The sequence below is a fragment of the Rhamphochromis sp. 'chilingali' genome (genome assembly GCF_963969265.1).
Source record: "Rhamphochromis sp. 'chilingali' genome assembly, chromosome: 10".
NCBI lineage: Eukaryota > Metazoa > Chordata > Actinopteri > Cichliformes > Cichlidae > Rhamphochromis > Rhamphochromis sp. 'chilingali'.
This window is the reverse complement of record NC_137937.1, coordinates 33,055,028-33,072,243: the sequence shown is the minus strand read 5'-3', so window position 1 is coordinate 33,072,243 and position 17,216 is coordinate 33,055,028. Positions and strand designations below refer to the sequence as shown.

General features: G+C 41.4%; 1 protein-coding gene across 3 annotated transcripts in view; it reads left to right on the top strand.

Moving 5' to 3' along the window:
• kremen1 (kringle containing transmembrane protein 1) overlaps window positions 1–17,216 on the top strand; it is a 63,235-nt gene that overhangs the window by 23,021 nt on the left and 22,998 nt on the right. For all 3 annotated transcript variants that reach the window (XM_080893551.1, XM_080893550.1, XM_080893549.1), the window contains exons 2-3: window positions 12–174; window positions 8,237–8,328. In XM_080893551.1, the coding sequence (XP_080749677.1) occupies window positions 12–174; window positions 8,237–8,328 (255 nt within the window). The remainder of the gene's footprint in view (window positions 1–11; window positions 175–8,236; window positions 8,329–17,216) is intronic.

The following is a 17,216-nucleotide window of genomic DNA, read 5'->3' as shown; positions in this document are numbered from 1 at the left end:
TCTTTTTACAGAGTGTTACACTGCCAACGGAGAAGACTACAGGGGCTTCCAGAACCAGACCAGCCTGCATGGGGGTAAACCTTGCCTTTTCTGGAATGAGACCTTCCAGCACCCTTACAACACCCTCAAATACCCGAATGGAGAAGGAGGTCTGGGCAGCCATAACTACTGCAGGTGAATATTTTACTTTCCACAGAACCATGGAGCCATAACTTTAATTTCAGTGGTCACTGGGACATAAAAACTGCAGAATCAGACCCAATGAAAAATCCCTCAAAAGTTGGTTGACTTTACCTCAAATTTGAAGTTTATATAGCTTTTACAGTAAGCTAGTCATCTGCTATACATGCACACAGTTTCACAACATAAAAGCTTCGTTCGTGACACAATCCAGAACAGTATCTGTGTTCAGCTCAACAGAGCACTGAGCAAATGCCATGCTAATTCACACTGTGGATAACAAGAAAAAGTTAAAAAGTACATTTTTACAAGATTAATGAGATGTTTGCCACCATCCACACAGCTGAAATAAAACACTGCGATCTGTTAATGCATAGAATTAAGAACTTAAACTCCAGTACATCACAAGATACAAATGTGACTAAAAAGCCTGAAGGAAAGGAATGTGCACAGTCAAATTTGTCTTCTTTCTTATCTCTTTGCTCACAAGCTCTCAGATTTCGCATTTTCAATAGAAGTATTTAGTTAGAAGAGAGTGGCATTGTTGTTTTCATCACAAAATATGAAGCTGCCGCCAGCAGCTGTCAGCTTGCTAACTGGGCTTAACACAAAGACTGGTAACAGGTGGAAACAAGTGGCCTGCCTTTGAGCAAAGGTAGCAAAAACCACTAATGAACACGTTGTATTCTGTTTGTTTCATCCTTACAAAACCGAAGCTCATGACCAGTAATTTCCTAGCCGGGAACCACTGCTCCAAAACTGTTTCTGTTCAACCTTTTTTCTTTTTATACCTTTGTTACTCTAAATCCAGGATGGACTCACTTCCCTCGGAGGTCACACTCACCTCAAAGTGACCTGTGCATCCATAAATTGATTTAAGTGATTAATAAATAAGGCCTGATTTCACAAATGCAGTTTCTGATCTTTTGTTGACAAGGATTTTAGTGTCTAGATGTAGAGCTAAGGGTAAAAGTTCATTTAGGCATTTCTCTGCAAGCTTCACTCCTTTCCACACACAGCCTTTTGAGCAAGCTTTTCTGGCGGTTGCCTGGAAGAATAACAAATTTTTCCCTCATGCTGTTTGTTGTAAAGCAATCTTCTTTTGTGTTGCAGATCCATCAGATTTACCACAAAGTCCTAAGCTGTGGCTCACAGTCTAAGCCTACCAATTATATAAGCACTTATCTTGTTTTTGTTTATGATGATGATCATTTGTTATTGATTAGTAGCGCCTTAAAAAGTTTCTTTTCAATACTGCTGTTTGACGGAGCTTTGAACTTCGTGGACAAAGCACTTGACTTTGTGAAGAATTTAGAGTCATGTTGTTGTTGTCTTGCAAAGGGTTTAAACACCAGGGACCAGCTAAGACATTTGCTTCTGAATATTTTATATGTAGTACCAGAGGAGAACGTTTAGCCCTGTCACCGCAAGGACGCAAATACGCCTGAAGAGTTTGTGTAAGCAAATCTCTATTCCTCATCCCTGGAATGTGAAGGGACACAGTGGCTTTGGGTGTCTAGCAAGCCCTTTCTCTCCGTCAATCACACTCCAAGTACAACTGTCAGTATTGCATGCACAACTGTCAAACTTGTGTATTTTCAGGGAGCCACACTCATTCGTGAGTCAGTTCAAATTCGCAGAGACGTCCAGAACAGTGGCTTGGCCCAGATCGCCCGGCCATAAGAAACAGAACACCCCTTCCTCCTCCTCCTCCCGGGCCCAAAGCCTCTGAAAGCCTCTCTATGTCATGGTTGTAAACTCATAACGGAACAATGCTTTCAAGTGGCACTGGACAGATTTGTTTTTACTTCAGCTGAATGGGAATTCGGAAGATTTATGAGCAGGATACATGCAGAGGATGGAGAAAAGCTTTCCTGCGTATTAGAAGCGTATTATGTCCAACACACCATTCAAAATGGACATCTTCATTTTTAGGATTTGGCTGTTTTCTTGGCCCCTGAAGCAGTAAGCAGACGTTCCAACTCATTGATAGCACGTAGCTTTGCTTCACTCACGACAGAGGGATTTCTGTCACTTAGGGCTGTAGCAACAACTGTTTTCAGAGACCCTCCTTGTAAGGAGTCACCCATCAGCATTGCTATGGGAAGCAAAGTGGCCTGTTCATTGTGGAAAGATGAGGGATGGCATTTTTGTCTGCAAGGTCAAGCATTTGTGAATGTCTGTGCATGTTGTTGACTGCAAATGTTATGAACATACCCGCAGAAGAGGGAGTTATCCCACTGCATAAAAATGTGTAATGCTTGATTTGTTTGATCACAGAAAGCTGGCTCACGAGATGGATTTTTCCAGCCATGTGGGAAAGTGTCTTGGACATTGTTGCCCAATTTGAATTGTAAATCTCCTTATTTGCATGTGGTGCATCTTGCAATTCAAATTGTTTCCAGTGTTTCTTTAACCCTCTTTAACCTTCAGATGCTTTCTCATCTCCCTGACCTACCCATGTTTGTCTCTCCTCTAAGGTTTAGATTTTTGTCGACAGTTCTGGCTTGAAAACAAATAGGTGGTAATCCTTGGACAAAAGGAGAAGTACCAGCAAGAAAATGGAGTAAAATGAGGAGAGCCAGGGAAATGTTGGCATGTCTAACTGTTAGGCCAATTGTAGTGTTAAGAGGTGAGAATTGAAGCCAGTGCCCAGGTGGAAAGTGTGAATCCAGGAATCATCACACATCTTAATTTTAACACACAGCTCCAAGCAAATATCAAGTTTTGTGAAGCAGAGAAGTAGAGGATTACAAACTGACTTTTAGTCCCATCATTGGCGTTTTTCCTGCTGGTGATTTATTGGAGAGGACACCAGAGTGGTGCTGAAGAAAGAACCCTAACAGCCCCCACATTTCATTTTTATAGCCCGCTATAAAATATCCGAGTGAAAACAGGGGGAAACTGGGCAGAGGGGAAATGTCACATTATTCCCCTGCAAAGAAAGGAGCACAAAGCCTCAGGAAAAGGACAAGAGCGCTCATTTCTAAGCTGAGTCTTAGCAAGGCAGTGAATATCACATCGCTAATTATCAGCCTGGTTGGATTTTGAGCTGATTTCTTGTTATGAAATAGATGTTAATTCTAACTCTTGGTGTTGAGCTCGGATGTTGCGTCCTAATAATTATGCAGTTGTACGCTTAAAAAAAGACACTTTTTTTTCAGACCTTAAGCACTTCTTTGACATTTTGGTAATACTTTGTGACTTTCATAAGAAGAGCATCACAGAAATAGAAATCCTGATTTATATTTCATTTGTTCGTTCTAATCCACTGTTCCTTAAGGGCTGCTATTGGACTGCATTAGTGTGAGGGTGTGAATTGCTTGAAGGTTCAGTGGGTGGTTGAATAGCTTTGCCATCCATTTGATGGCTATATATATGCAGGTGTGTGTGTACGGTAGGATTTATGAGTGTTCAGTATGGCTTCTAATGCTTTTCCCTTACATAGATGAGATAATGGAAATGCCAGAGTGAAAAGTGTTCCCCAAGTTGATTGTAATTGAATCTCCATGATGTCAGGTGCAAATTTGAGGTCAGACAAACTGCAGCCAAGTTGTCCACTGGTGGTATTACTTTATTGTGATCCCAAGGTGCTGCTTTGTTAAATTGAGGAAGTTAATAGAAGTGTCCCACAAGAAGATGTACATCAACATTATAGTAATATCAGAAGCATAGAAGGAACAAACTTCCTGTACTAAAATGTTCTCCTTATTTGAGCAGGTTTTTGTGTTCGGTTTACAGATGGTTTGGTTTCTTTCGTCTTCGTTTTGAGATGTTAAGAGATTTCTGCCTCCATTCAGCAATGCACACCGCTGCTGGATATGTTTGGGGAACAATAATGAGCTCCTGATTGTATAGTATTATATTATAATCCACATTTTATCATTTTATCTGTGTCTCCAAGATGTAATTTGTTCTGTTCAGACTACTTTGGTGTGTGGTCCTATGTCCGGGTTAAATAATCTTTAAATAAGTGTATTAATACTGTGATACTTTGTTTTCTTAAAACATACTCTCTATTTATTTATTTTTGCTGCCCTTTGCATTGCAGATCACAGCACGTTGTTGTCCTTGAAGCAATTAACTTCTGCCTTATACAGACTGATATTGACTGACTGATCTTTGCTGATGCCGGTGTTCATCTTTTGCAATGTTTTTGGAGTTTGAGCGAATACAAATAGTGGATTGGTCAATCTGAGTTATTTTGAAAAATCACTTTTGGAGCTAGGTGGTTTTAAAGTATTTCCTGCAACTTGGTTTGTGGTGTACAAAAAAGTTAACAGTGTGTTAATCAGCAGCAGTGTCCTGTTTCCTCAGGCCTCACTGTCAACAGCTTTCATTTGGGTATGTTTTGTGCTGAAGAAATTGTTTAAACAAAAACTGATCTGCTGATTACCCAAAGCAGTGACGACTGTTTATCTCAAAGCATACACCAGTCAGCCACAACATTAAAACCATTGACAGATGAAGTGAATAACACTGATCATGTGGTCGCAATGCAAATTATCTGCTGGGAAACCTCAGGTCCAGGCAGTCATGTGGATGCTACTTTCACACGTACCCCACCCCCTCTCGCTACGCACTGGGACAATGCTCCCAGCCGCACTGCAAAAATGCTCCAGAATGGCTCGAGGAACATGGCCCGGCCTCCAGAATCCCCGGATCACACTCCGATTGAGCATCCGCAGGATGTGCCATAACAGGCCAGAGCCACAGAGGCCCCACCCTGCAACCCACAGCACCCAAAGGATCGCGTGCCAACATCCTGTTGCCAGACACCCAAAGGCGATTTTGTGTCCATGATCCAATCAGACCAAACTGTTTTTGTGGGCTCACATCCCCTACGCATTATAGGCAGGAGGTTTCAATGTTGTGGCTGATCAGTATATAGTTTCTGTTGCTGCTGTGAGTGCTGTGAAATCATTTCATTTCCCTTAAACATATCAAATCTCAGAAACTGATATTTTCCAGGCACGTTTAAACCAAGATTATTGACATATAAGATATGAATAAAAGTAAGGTAAAAAAGTATGAGGCTGGTTTACCAGCAAGACAGGACACGGGAAGATCACAACTTCACATTTAGCACAAGTAGACCATGAGAGAGCAACAATAGACAGTAGACTATACATATCAGCCTACAACTGACAAGCCCTCTTCTTCAATACATGCATTCATGGAGCACAGCAGCGGGCAGCAGTTTGCATGCTAAATCATCCAAGTCAATTAAAGAGTCTTCTCTTAGGCAGTAAATTGCCAGACTCTGATCTGCTGTTGACCTCAAATCCCTATCCAGACAAGCCTCTCGCCACCACTGTGCAATCAGCATTTCTCCACTCTCCAATTCAGCAAAATGATGAATGTGACTCTTTCAAGTTTTTTTTTTCCATATCTTCAATTGTTTAAACAAAAGTCACTGTAGAATCTCGAGTTTATCTCATGAAAAAATGTTAGGACGTTTCATCTCCAGATTTCCAGAATTTGAAAACATAGTCTGAAGTAAAGGATTTCTTTTCAGTAGTTACGTGCAGTTTCCGTGCCAGGCATCATACATTTTGGGACTAACGTAAAGGAAACCTTTTGAACAGCAGCCAGCTAACAACAGCTGTTTTTCTCAGTCTTCGTCTGTAAGCCCCTCTTTCCTTCAAATGCGCAGCTTCGGAGCCTTTAAGGCAAAATGCAATGTGGCTATAATTGGCTCAGTACCAAAGTGTGTGGCTCACTCTGAGCAAAATGAGTCGATCAGCATAATTGTGCCAATTAAATGTCCAAACATCTTCTGTGATCTACCTCTGGGTATGGGAGTGTTTCAACAAGCTCATCTACTCAGAGCCAAGCAGGCAATCTGTGACGCACACAGAGGTGAATGCAACCTCAGACACACACACACATACACACACACAGACAGACACACTTTATGCAGTATATATATATATACGTAAAATGGATTTCCGCATTAAGTTTTCCGCTGATCTGCCCTATGCTACCTCAGCTGTCTGCTTTCCACCTTCCATTTTGACCCTCACACACACTCTGTATGTGTGCGAGCTAGCAGCTCGAGGCAGGATTGATTATATTTCCCAACTTTTTGGGCTTGCCTGTTCATTTAGCTCCGTGGATGATGTTCTCATGCTTTTACTGAAAGGGTGTGTGCAGGTGTGTGTGTGTGTGTGGGTTAGAAAAAGGATAAAATGCTATCTGAGCTCCAGGGTTTTGGTGAAAGCTCAGAGAGGGGGAGCACACTACATCATGTACTGTTCAAAGATGTCAGTAGGTCAGATTTGGGTTGGGTGGTCTGCTGGATGGATGTTTTTTTAATGCTAATGGCTGTAATTCATGCCTGACTTTTGGAGGGATGATTAAGAAAGTGCACTAAATTACATAAGTGGCAGCACTATCTTAGGTTTGTTCTTGGAGTCTTATTTCAAATAGGACTATTATGTGTTGACAGGCGCAGAAAGGAAAGAAGAGGAAGAAGAAATGGAGAAAGGGTATATATATCAGTGGTTTTATGCTTGGACCCAGTTTTTTTGCTCTTTTTCGCCATTTTAACAGTAGCCTCGGGGTAAACAAACAGGTGTCTGCCTCCAATTTGGGTGGAGCGACAGACAGATCTGCACTCATGATATCAAGTCCAAATTTACTGGCAACCAAGGCTGGTTTCCTGTGAACATGGGAACATTTTAGGTTGAGAGAGATGATTGTGACTAGATGAGCCTTTTCTTTAAGACTCCCATGGCTAACAGGATGCAATAAAGAAAGCCATGTTTGCTATGAATTCAGAGTAAAAGCTTTAAGGAGCTTAAACTTCAGTTCAACTCTGAAAAGTCTTCTTTGTCAATACCTCATTCTCAGTGTGAAAAGAGAGGAGGAAACTCAGGATAGTGTGTTAGATAGCAGAATAAAAGACGTGGAAACGCCCTTCACAACTGTGCGCACAAAAGGTGAAACGGGATAGTGCAGCGCTGCAGGGCTTTGTCAAGATGCTACAATGAGGTGTGTCAAAAGAGATGAAGAAAAGGTTTTTGGCAATTACCGTCAGCGCTAAAAAATAGCGATGTCATCTTAGAAGGCTTCTTTAGTCAGCAGAGAGTGTATTTTTCCAGTTTGGAATTATCTTGAAATGGAGCTTAAAGACATGAAGCAGACCAAGTTGCGCTTCCGCTGCACACTTGCTGCTTTGACTTTATTTATCGACAAATTAGAAGTTACTGTGAAGGTCATGATTTACAAAGCTGGATGATTACCCTGGAGATATGAAGCCTGCACAAGGCTTTTAGGTATCTTCAATCCCACTTCTCATCGCTTTTGTAAGTGAAACTGAAAAGGAAAAGCACTGAGGGGCCCATCAGCCTTATTCTCATGGGTTTAAAGGGCCTTGATGAGGATCAAAAGAGGCCATAGTCTCAGACAAAAGCTTGGCCCCATCAGCCGTCCTTTTTTTTAGGTCTGTGTCTGGCCCAGAACAAAGAGGCTTCCCCCCCAACCTCTAACTAGACCAATTGGACTGGCTCTTGACTGGCATGCAGGGTCGAGCCTCCAGAGTACAGAGGAAGGGGTGAAACCAACAAGCACCAAAGGGTGCTACTAAGGATGACTGACACAGCTGAGATAATCTCCTTCTGAAACATAGTTGAGTATTCAGTCGATAGCCGGTCTTTTTGATCTGATATCCCACTATCATTTCTTCTTCCCATGCTTTTCCCTAATCCTTTTTTTCAGCTCTCCTCAATCTTTACTCTGAGAGAGAGCAATCTGATGCATTCACCCATCATTTTTTTAATAATAGATATCTCGGTACGTGCAAAATTTCCTTATTTCCACTTTAAACAAAAAATGTGCACAACAACAAACATCTGGCAAAGAGCAGGGCAAACACCAACCAGTTTTTAAATGAAGCGGGTTGTTAAACAGGGAAACATTGCAAATTATGTGCTGCTATACTGTCAGATTATAATTTTATAATCACAAGAGGAGCTTCAACTATTCTTCCCACTATTTGTTTCTTGTTTAAAATTATCCAATGCAGGCAAATGATTGTTATAATTTTCTGCAGGAATCCTGATGGGGATGTTCAGCCGTGGTGCTACATTGCAGATCATGAGGACGGGATCTACTGGAGATACTGTGACATCCCTACATGCCAGAGTAAGAGACTGCCACTTCTTTATCTCGCTCTCTGTCTTCATCCCTTCCATGCCTTCAGGGGCAAATCTTGGGCATACGGTCCAACCACTTTCATTGCTATGCTCATCTTCTCGCCTGCTATGAATAGCTTTTATGGACTGCGGTGGCTTGTACACAGCTATTATCATCTAAAAAATGTCTCTAATTGCCTTCCGTCACTCCTCCTCCTGCCATGCCTGGGCCTGTCTTCAAGCTGTCACTGCCTACTTGTGTGTGTGTGAATGTGCGTGTGTGCATTTTTGTATATATCTATCTTCATAAGTTTCCCCCTTTGGCTTTGCAGCTTGTTTTGACATGCTTTTTTGATGTGAGCGACTATGTGCATCTACCAGTTTGTGGATGCTTTTGTGTGTTTTGTTCACATGTGGGTGTGAGAGTTTCCCTGTCCAGTAATTCCGGGATTAATATGTGTGATGGACTGTTTACACAGGGAGATTTAGTGCTTCTGTGTGTCTTCTCTACTAGTTTGGCACATATCTAGAAAGAGCTGCCTGTCTTTAATCCCGGTGCTTTTGTTCCCTCCACCTTTTTAATCGCTCCTGTTGAAAACAGACTCTGATGGATCAGCCTAACACTGTTTTTGATGCCAAATATCTGAATACCCGCAGAGGAGATTCAGATCTAGTGATTTATGGCACGTAACTGGTGCACATGCTGATGTTATTAAATGCAAACAATGTGTTATTATAAAAGTGCCAATAAAGTTGGGAAACAAATATTATTTTAATAACTAAATGAATCTGATAAGTGAGCACAATAGGAGAGATAAAGGCAAAAAATTTTACCAAGCAGAGCTTGACTGATTTGTTTAACTTACATAAATATTCCATTTTCCTCTTCAGTCATGAATGAATAACATTCCATTTAATCTAATCAAACCCTACTTTATCGCTGCGTGCCTGAGATTCCTTCTCTATATTTATGTATTTTCTATTATTATTTTTCCAAATCCTTAAATATCTATTGTACTTCTCCTGTGGCTGCCTGAGCCCTTTTCATTCCTTAATATTTAATGTGTGTAGTGTTTAGTTATATCTGCAGTGCTTACCACTGTCACCGCATTAAGGGTCTAACCTGTTCTGCAGGGTTAGTGATGCTAGTCCAGAAATCCTAATCCTACAATTCTACAATAAATCCTATATTGTAATATATCTATATCACTAAAGCACTTCTGGATGGATGCAAACTGCATTTCGTTGCCCTGTACCTGTGCATGTGCAATGACAATAAAGTTGAATTCTATTCTATTCTAATTAATAAAGACTAAAGACCACAAAAAAGAGGTAAAAAAGAAGAAGAAAATGCAGCCTGTCTTGGAACTTGAGGTAAAACAGTAGAAATAGTGCAGGTGGAAAGCTGCAAAGCTTGCAGTAGGTACTACGAGGCACTACTAGGCCTCAAGAACCTCCCAGCCCCTCTAGCTATCCCACCATTATCCTGTCTGAGTAGCATGCCTGACTAAAGCCTGCTGTTTGAATGGCCCGGAACCCATTAACCCGTCTAATAATGCCTGTTGGCTGCACGGCCTGTGTGTGTAGCCATAGTTATCCTCGGTATATTATGCATATAGGAGCTTGTCTGTATCCCATTAGAGTTTTGACTGACCTATTTCAGACAACTGTCCATTTAGCACAGTGTGTTTTTCCTCCCAAACCACAAAGGTTTGGAAGAGCAGTGTGTACATTGAGAGCTTGTCACTGTCTTTGGTAAAATTAGGCCAGCTTTTATTCCGTATGGATATACCATGTGCTGGTTGAGCCTTGTTTTTGTTTGGGATCCTAGTACTGCGTATGTAACCCATCCTTGTGACATGTGGCCAATTTTCAGCTGCTCAGAGCTTTGCCCATATCAAGTGCTGCCTTACATGATCGTTCCCTTTTTTGTTTGGCTGTTGAAAGTTAGATAGAGCAATGAAACATAAGAAAAGGAGGTGGGGTGTGCTGCGAGCCAGGCATTCAGTGTCATGAAAACATGCTTGTTTGGTGGAGACGGTTTCTCCCTGCAGGGGTACGAGGCAGCTTTCAGACACGAATGCTCTGTCTCATCTATTGTAAAACCACAATCGCCACGTGGTGCCTCACCTTCTGGCGCTGTGTGTTCTCAATCTTCTGCGTTTGAAAGCTTCGGCTGCCAAGTGAGAGAATGCTGATGTTCTTTTGGTGTCAGTGTTCTCAGTCTGCGGCTGGCTACAATAGCCTCAAAAACACTGTGGTGTGCCAGAGGAAAGGCAACAGTGGTCTGTGTTTTCATTTTGTCTCACTTTTGTTTTGTCTGTGCCTTCGTTTTGTCTGCTTTTTTGCTTACGTTTGATGTCGTGTGGTTGGTAGTGGGTCGCCACTCGCTGAGCCACCTGCCGCAGCCTTGCTAGTGGTTCGTCTGTGATCCAGCTGGGTTTCCTGTCATCTAGGGTCATGCCACCCCTGTTGAGGGTGACACACCCTGATGGAGCATCCACAGGCAGGCAGGTCACACGAGGCCAGGAACACAACGTCTGACAGTGTGGATTACAGCGTAGGTCAGTACATTTGTTGATCTTAGTAATCCCTCATGGCAGCGTCATGTGGTGGAATTGTCTAAACATTTCAAAAAGGCACGCTGTCAGTGCACGTCTGTACACAATGACAGCTGCGCAGCAAGTTTTGTCCTAAAGGTAGAGCCGCTCCTCGTTGCCAGATCGGTAAATGCTCGCTGTCGTTATATATTGAAGTCCACATCTTGCTTCGAACATTAGCCTTGCTCTTCTGACAGCAGTTCTAAACATTTTCACATAACTAAAATCTCAATTCCCCTAAAATTATCTCATTATTAAACTGCACTGAATGTTCTTTTGAGTAATGTGACTCTTTCATTCATTGTGAAATTTAATTTTCTCAACGTTGTAGGTGAGTTGAATGCTGATACATTTTAACCAGGCTTTTAGTGTACCGAGAGGACTATGTTTTAGCAATGAGCTGTAGAAAGCAACAAGTCCACTCAGGTCCTCCAACTAAGTGATCGCATCTGTCGTGTCTTACTAAACCCATACAAGCATTCCTGAAACAACATACACAACGTGATAACATGCACGTCAGAAGGCCTCAACACACCCATTTTTTGACCCAGAGACTGGAGGTTAAAGCTTGCCTGTGATGGGTTTGGGATGATGTGCACACTTGTGATAATGTTAAACTCAACGTAAAAAGCTCCATTCTACAGGATGCCAAGTTAAAGGTGACGCCACTCATTTTTTACATGCAATTTTACATGCAATTTTTCACGCGTTCCACAGAGGCCATACTATAGATCATAATAACAGCTTGTGAAATCATTTTCTGAGGAAGGATATATAAAGGATGGACATGGCCGCACTGATGTCACAAGTAAAGTAGTAAATTCCCGTTGTAACACCTCAAGCTGAGCATTTTGATCATGGCTGTCTTGGTATCTTGACCATGGGGTGACTGTGTCAGAGCAACCGTCCTGCCTGCTCGTGTTCTAGTGACTCGACAATGACAAGACGAGTGTGCCCTAAATAATAATATCAGTAGAGACCAGAATGTTTGCTGAAGAGACTTTTTTTTAACCAAAAGAGTCTGGCTGTTAGAAAGAATGCATTTTAAGGAACTTCAAAACTGGTTTTACATTTTAGACTTAAAAGCTACATCCATCCTTTATGTACAGTCTGTTGGGAGGAAGGAATTTTCTAATGAGGTGGAAGGAAAACCTGCGACCAAACCAGCAGGTTTATTAAATTTAAAACAAATGCAACTGCTAAATCCATTAATTCAAAGTGAGACAGTAAGTGGGAGGTAAAAGAAAAATGAGTTTGTGGTTACTTGCATTGACAGCAGATTCATCAAACATTAGCTCAGTTTGAAAATATGCTTTACTCACTTGTTAAAACATGCAGTCATATTAGTGATTGATAAGATGACAAAAAAAACACGAAAAAAAAATCTGGTTAAAATTATAGACCTAACTTTTTACAAAGGATTCTGTTGCTGTACGTCTCTGTTGTGATGTTCTGAAATGCTTGTTTACATGACCACTGACAGTGTGATGGTTCCTTCCCTAAAGCATTCCATACTGCAGAGACATTTTCTTTTGGTGTGGCTCCTTGAAGCTGACACGCATTTGCTTGATGCTATGCGCTGACTGAATTTGACTGACAGAGTGAAACTGTCAGGGTGAAGTCTTCAAGCGTTTGCCAAGATAAAGTCGCTTTGATGTGCACATTGGAAGCTCATCTTTCAACAGCATATAACCAAGAAAAACTTGTTATGCCACTGTGTTCCTGTAGTATGGAGATGTGGAGCATTTGAGTTTTCCCCTTGGTTTCCTTCACTAGAATAGTTTGAAAATACATTTTTCCATGACCAATCCTAGGAATAATAAGAGTTGATAAACCCAGCTAAGCTTGCCCATGTTGCCGATTTATTTCAAGTTATATAGACTATGTGAGTGTGGTGTACAGTCTCTGTTTATTTTAGACATTGTTGCTGTGGCTGACGATACCTGCTGGGTGGTGTTAGGATGAGAGACGTTATCTTTATGCCAATATTCCCTTAAGCTCTGTGATACTTTAAGATATCATTTTGTTACAGAGCTGTCAATGTGTTTGCACCACACTTACAGTAAGTTATTCTTTTATCTGTTTAAACAATTGAGGGAATGTCTGACTAACGCTGCTGGTCAACATGCAACAATAGTCTCAATATGAGCAGTACTACACTCATCTGGCAAGGCTAACCAGTCACACCTTAAAAAGCATTAAAACAAAGCAGTAATGTGTTTGGTTCAGGTTTTATTGCTGAACATTGAGGTAAATATGAAGTGTTGAGATAAGTGCCTTCATTTACGGTGATTTATGATGACGCTAAATGCCACTTTGAAGTTGCGGATCACCTTAGTAAACCCTGACGTACTCTTGAGTGAATGCGATCAGGTGTGCTCGTCCTCGTCGTTCTTGTTCAGTGTTTTGTGAGGAAAGTGAACAGTCTGCATGTCAAAGGTTTATAATGTCTGAAACGAGTGTTTCTTGGACTTAACTTACTTTTGAAGTTGCTATAAATGTCCATCGTCACTGCTTAAATACAAGCTGTAAACTTTAATGAAACCCTTTCCTTGTAGTGTAGATTATTTTTGTCCCCATTATATAGAAAGATGCAGTATACCACATCCTTCCACCCAGTTAATGATTTGGATTCAGTTAGTAACAAAAAGTAGAACCACTGGGTTTGTAAGGTTGTGATTAATAAAAACAATCTAAAGGGCATCAACCAGATTTTTTGACAGTTTATATAAATCTACTAAATACAGGATAGTTCAGGGTTCACAGGTGTTTTTGATTTTATATATTTATAATCAAACTATTTTTATATGCAGCTCTAATAGATTTATATATATTTTCGAACTATTTTTTATATTTTATAACTTTTTAATGTATTGTGTTATTTAAATCTGTTTATCAGTTACTGTTCTTACTGCCTTGGAGCAAATGAAACCACATAATTTTCTCAGGGATTAATAAAGTATTCCAATTCAAATTGTGATGGTTTTTAAAAAGGTTTTACAGTGAGGATCCTTTTTCATCATTCCCTGATGTCCATTACTGTCCACTTTTTAGGGATAAAATGTTCTGTAAATGAGGCTCTGCTTGGTTTATGAACACAATTGTATAAAGACCTTCAGATTTTTGTATAAAATTGACTTTAACCTTGTGTAACCGTAAATCTGTGTGTTTTTATACAAATCTACCGTGAATAGGTAAAAAGTCAAAGTAGCAGATATTGTAATAAAATGTCTGTACAATATAAAATGTGTTTTAAATTAAGGATTCATTTTTGAATTTTTCATTTCCCCCAATAATGTCCAGAAATGCCTAACACTTAAACTGTGTTTTGCTTTTAATGTCTTGCATCTGTTTTCTTCATGTATTACAAACTAACAGCAGGTCAAGTAAGGTTGTAGGCGAGACTCATCTCGAGGTGTCTAATGCAGGCTTGTCTCTATGTTTTTATTTTCATGTCAGAGTTAGTCCTAATGTGACACCATCCAGCGCTGAATGATTATACATGGGTGGTGTTCCTTAAGTTTAAGCTCTGGGAAAAAGGGAACGGGTTGGAGAAAGTTTTTATTTAGTATGCTATGATTGACAGGAAAGCTCAAGTAAATGGTTGAATGAGTGTCTGAGACGAGGACAAGTGCGAATCAAAATAAGCAAGAGGTCAAGACAAGTTGGACATGTGGTTTGGAAGCCCGGACCGAAGCACCACAGCCCTGCCTCGTGGCTGCTGTGGTTGCCTAAACCAGGGATGCCTTCAGGTTTTGCTACTGCAGTATTTTTCTCACTCTGTCATTGTTTTTAGAGGCCGAATATTTCCCTTAGGTGGTCTTGCACCAGCTTTCACCACAGCCAGCTTTTCGGCCATAATACTGACACAGGTTCAGGCAACATTGCATGCGTGTGTGTGCACGTGTGTGTGCACGTGTGTGTGCACGTGCGTGTCCCTGCACTGTTACCAGTGCAAAACCCAGTGAGATATTTCGAGTCTCAGAGAGAACATTTAACGAAGTGAGCTAATTTAGGCATTTCCTTATTTCTTTAATAAGCTCCTGTATGTAAAAAATTATAAGTACTGAAGTTGAGGTAAGGTCAGTCATGCTGTACTTATGAGTTTTCTCTGGAGATTCTCCCCCCACACAAACACATTTTATAATGGAAAACTGAAAATATGAGTCATTCTGTGTTGTTAAAACACAAAGAATGAACATAACGGATGATCCTTGAGAGCCTTATAATGTGGTTTCCCTTAAAATCATTACATTCACAAAAGGATACTCATTTTGTTAAATGGAGGCTTCTATTAAGGATGAAATAGTGTAAGTGCGTGCATGTGTTTGTGTCTGTGCGCAACCAAGTGCAACTAATGCCTGAATTCAGATTTTTGACTTAAGTACCCAGAGAGTATAAATTAAAAAAATGTTACCTGCCAAGATTATTGTCTCCCAGCCAAATTAATTGCACTTTTTTTTTTTTTTTAAATGACATCAGAAACAGCAGTATGCGACATTACGTGATGGCAGAGCTTCAGTTCATCCTTTGTCATTTTTTTTTTTTTTTTTTAATAAATAGGACAGGGGGAATGAATGAGAGAAAGAGGGGGAGAGAAAGAAAGAAAACCAAAGGGGAGAAGAGACGGTGAGAAGGGGGGGGAAGAGAGAGAAAAAAAAAAAAAAGAACTCCTGGGTCACCTGTATGGAGAAAAAAAAAAAACAAACACAAAAAACAAACAGAGGAGACAGCAAACAACAAAGAGTAACATAATAATAGAGAAAACAAAGCACCATCACAATAAACTAGCTAGTCATAGATATCAATATTTACTAAATAATAAACGATATTGTGCAGCACGCAAGATAGACAGCGCACAGTGTGCTTTGAGGCAGCAGCCAAGAAAGCTTTAGTCCGCGTCTGTGAATACCCATGTGTGCATACCTGTGTGGATCAGCATGCTTGCATTCCAAAGGTTTCTCCATGTAATGATCTGCTAGGGAGTGTGGGGGGGCCACAGCCCCGTCCTCCAGGGTGTGAAGCGGGTATGGAGGAGATCAAAACTCCAGACATCCAGAGGCCCCCAGAACACAAGAGACCATGGAAGACCAACAGAGGGGCAGCCGCGCCACTGTTCCAGTAAGAGCTGAGGAGAGTCCCAGATGAGGGCTCACTCAGCAGCCGCGGAGCAGAAGTCAGGGGGAGTTGCAGTGACGCGCCCGTGAGCTCCGCCGGCCCCCAGCTGTGCCTGAGTGACCGAGCCCCAGGCCGAGAGGCCGGGGGCACCCCACCTCCAAAGGGGCCCGAGCGAGCCCCAGGCCCCAGGCCCCGACAAGCGGCCGCCAAGGAGTGAGCCGGTGTGTACCCGGACGCCCACCCCCAGACACAAAGAACCACCAACACACCGACACCTGAGGGAGTCCGCCACCGGCAGGGGAAGTGGTGGTGGGTGGAGATAGGCCTCCAAACCTTGGAGGGCCTGAGGTGTCCCCAGAGAGGTGGCGTCTGATACCCAACCTGACATATAGACACAGACATACAGGCACACACAGACACAAACATCCATTCCCACCCTCATGCTCTCATAAATTGCACATTTATGCCAAACTCCTTCTTTTTAATGCAGTTTTATGTATAGTGTTCTCGCAGGTGTTCCGTGACTAGAATTAGATGGTTACTGCTTTGCAATAATGGGACTAAAACTTTGTGCCATATATTAGGTTAACTATTCTGGAAGAAGTGAAGTGACTTTTTAAATGTTTTTAGTACTAAGCTTCACTTCTTTATGGGGTTGACATGCCCCTTTCACTTTCATTAGGCCTGCCCTTACCTGAAGAAGTGGGCAGAGGAGTTTTGAAATCACTACTATTAGCTTATTGTGACCTCTGACCTCCTTAAAGCTCACCTCCACCCACACCTGCCCTCAGGGAGAATACCTGTATGAAGTGTTATGAGGAAACTTTTAAATGCAATCTAGAAAGTAAACACACAAAAACAAACCAGAGGACAATCAGGTAAATATGGTCTCTCAGACCCCGTCTCTGGCTCCTTCCCATTCTCAAAATGTCTGGGGTTAAATCAGTCAGGACCATTAGGGAATTAGATGTATTGATCACGAGGTGAGCTGCCTGTGTAGAATGTTTGCTAATGAGTAGATGGCCATTGTTTAGTATTTCTCCTGGGAACGAGGAGGAGATGAATAGCAGGTCAGCTACTTTAGGGCTCACAAATGAGGGCTCGCTGCCAAATGTAGATCAGCTCTGCACAGTTATAATATATTTAATTTTATTTAGTGTCTATTGTATGGCAAATGGCA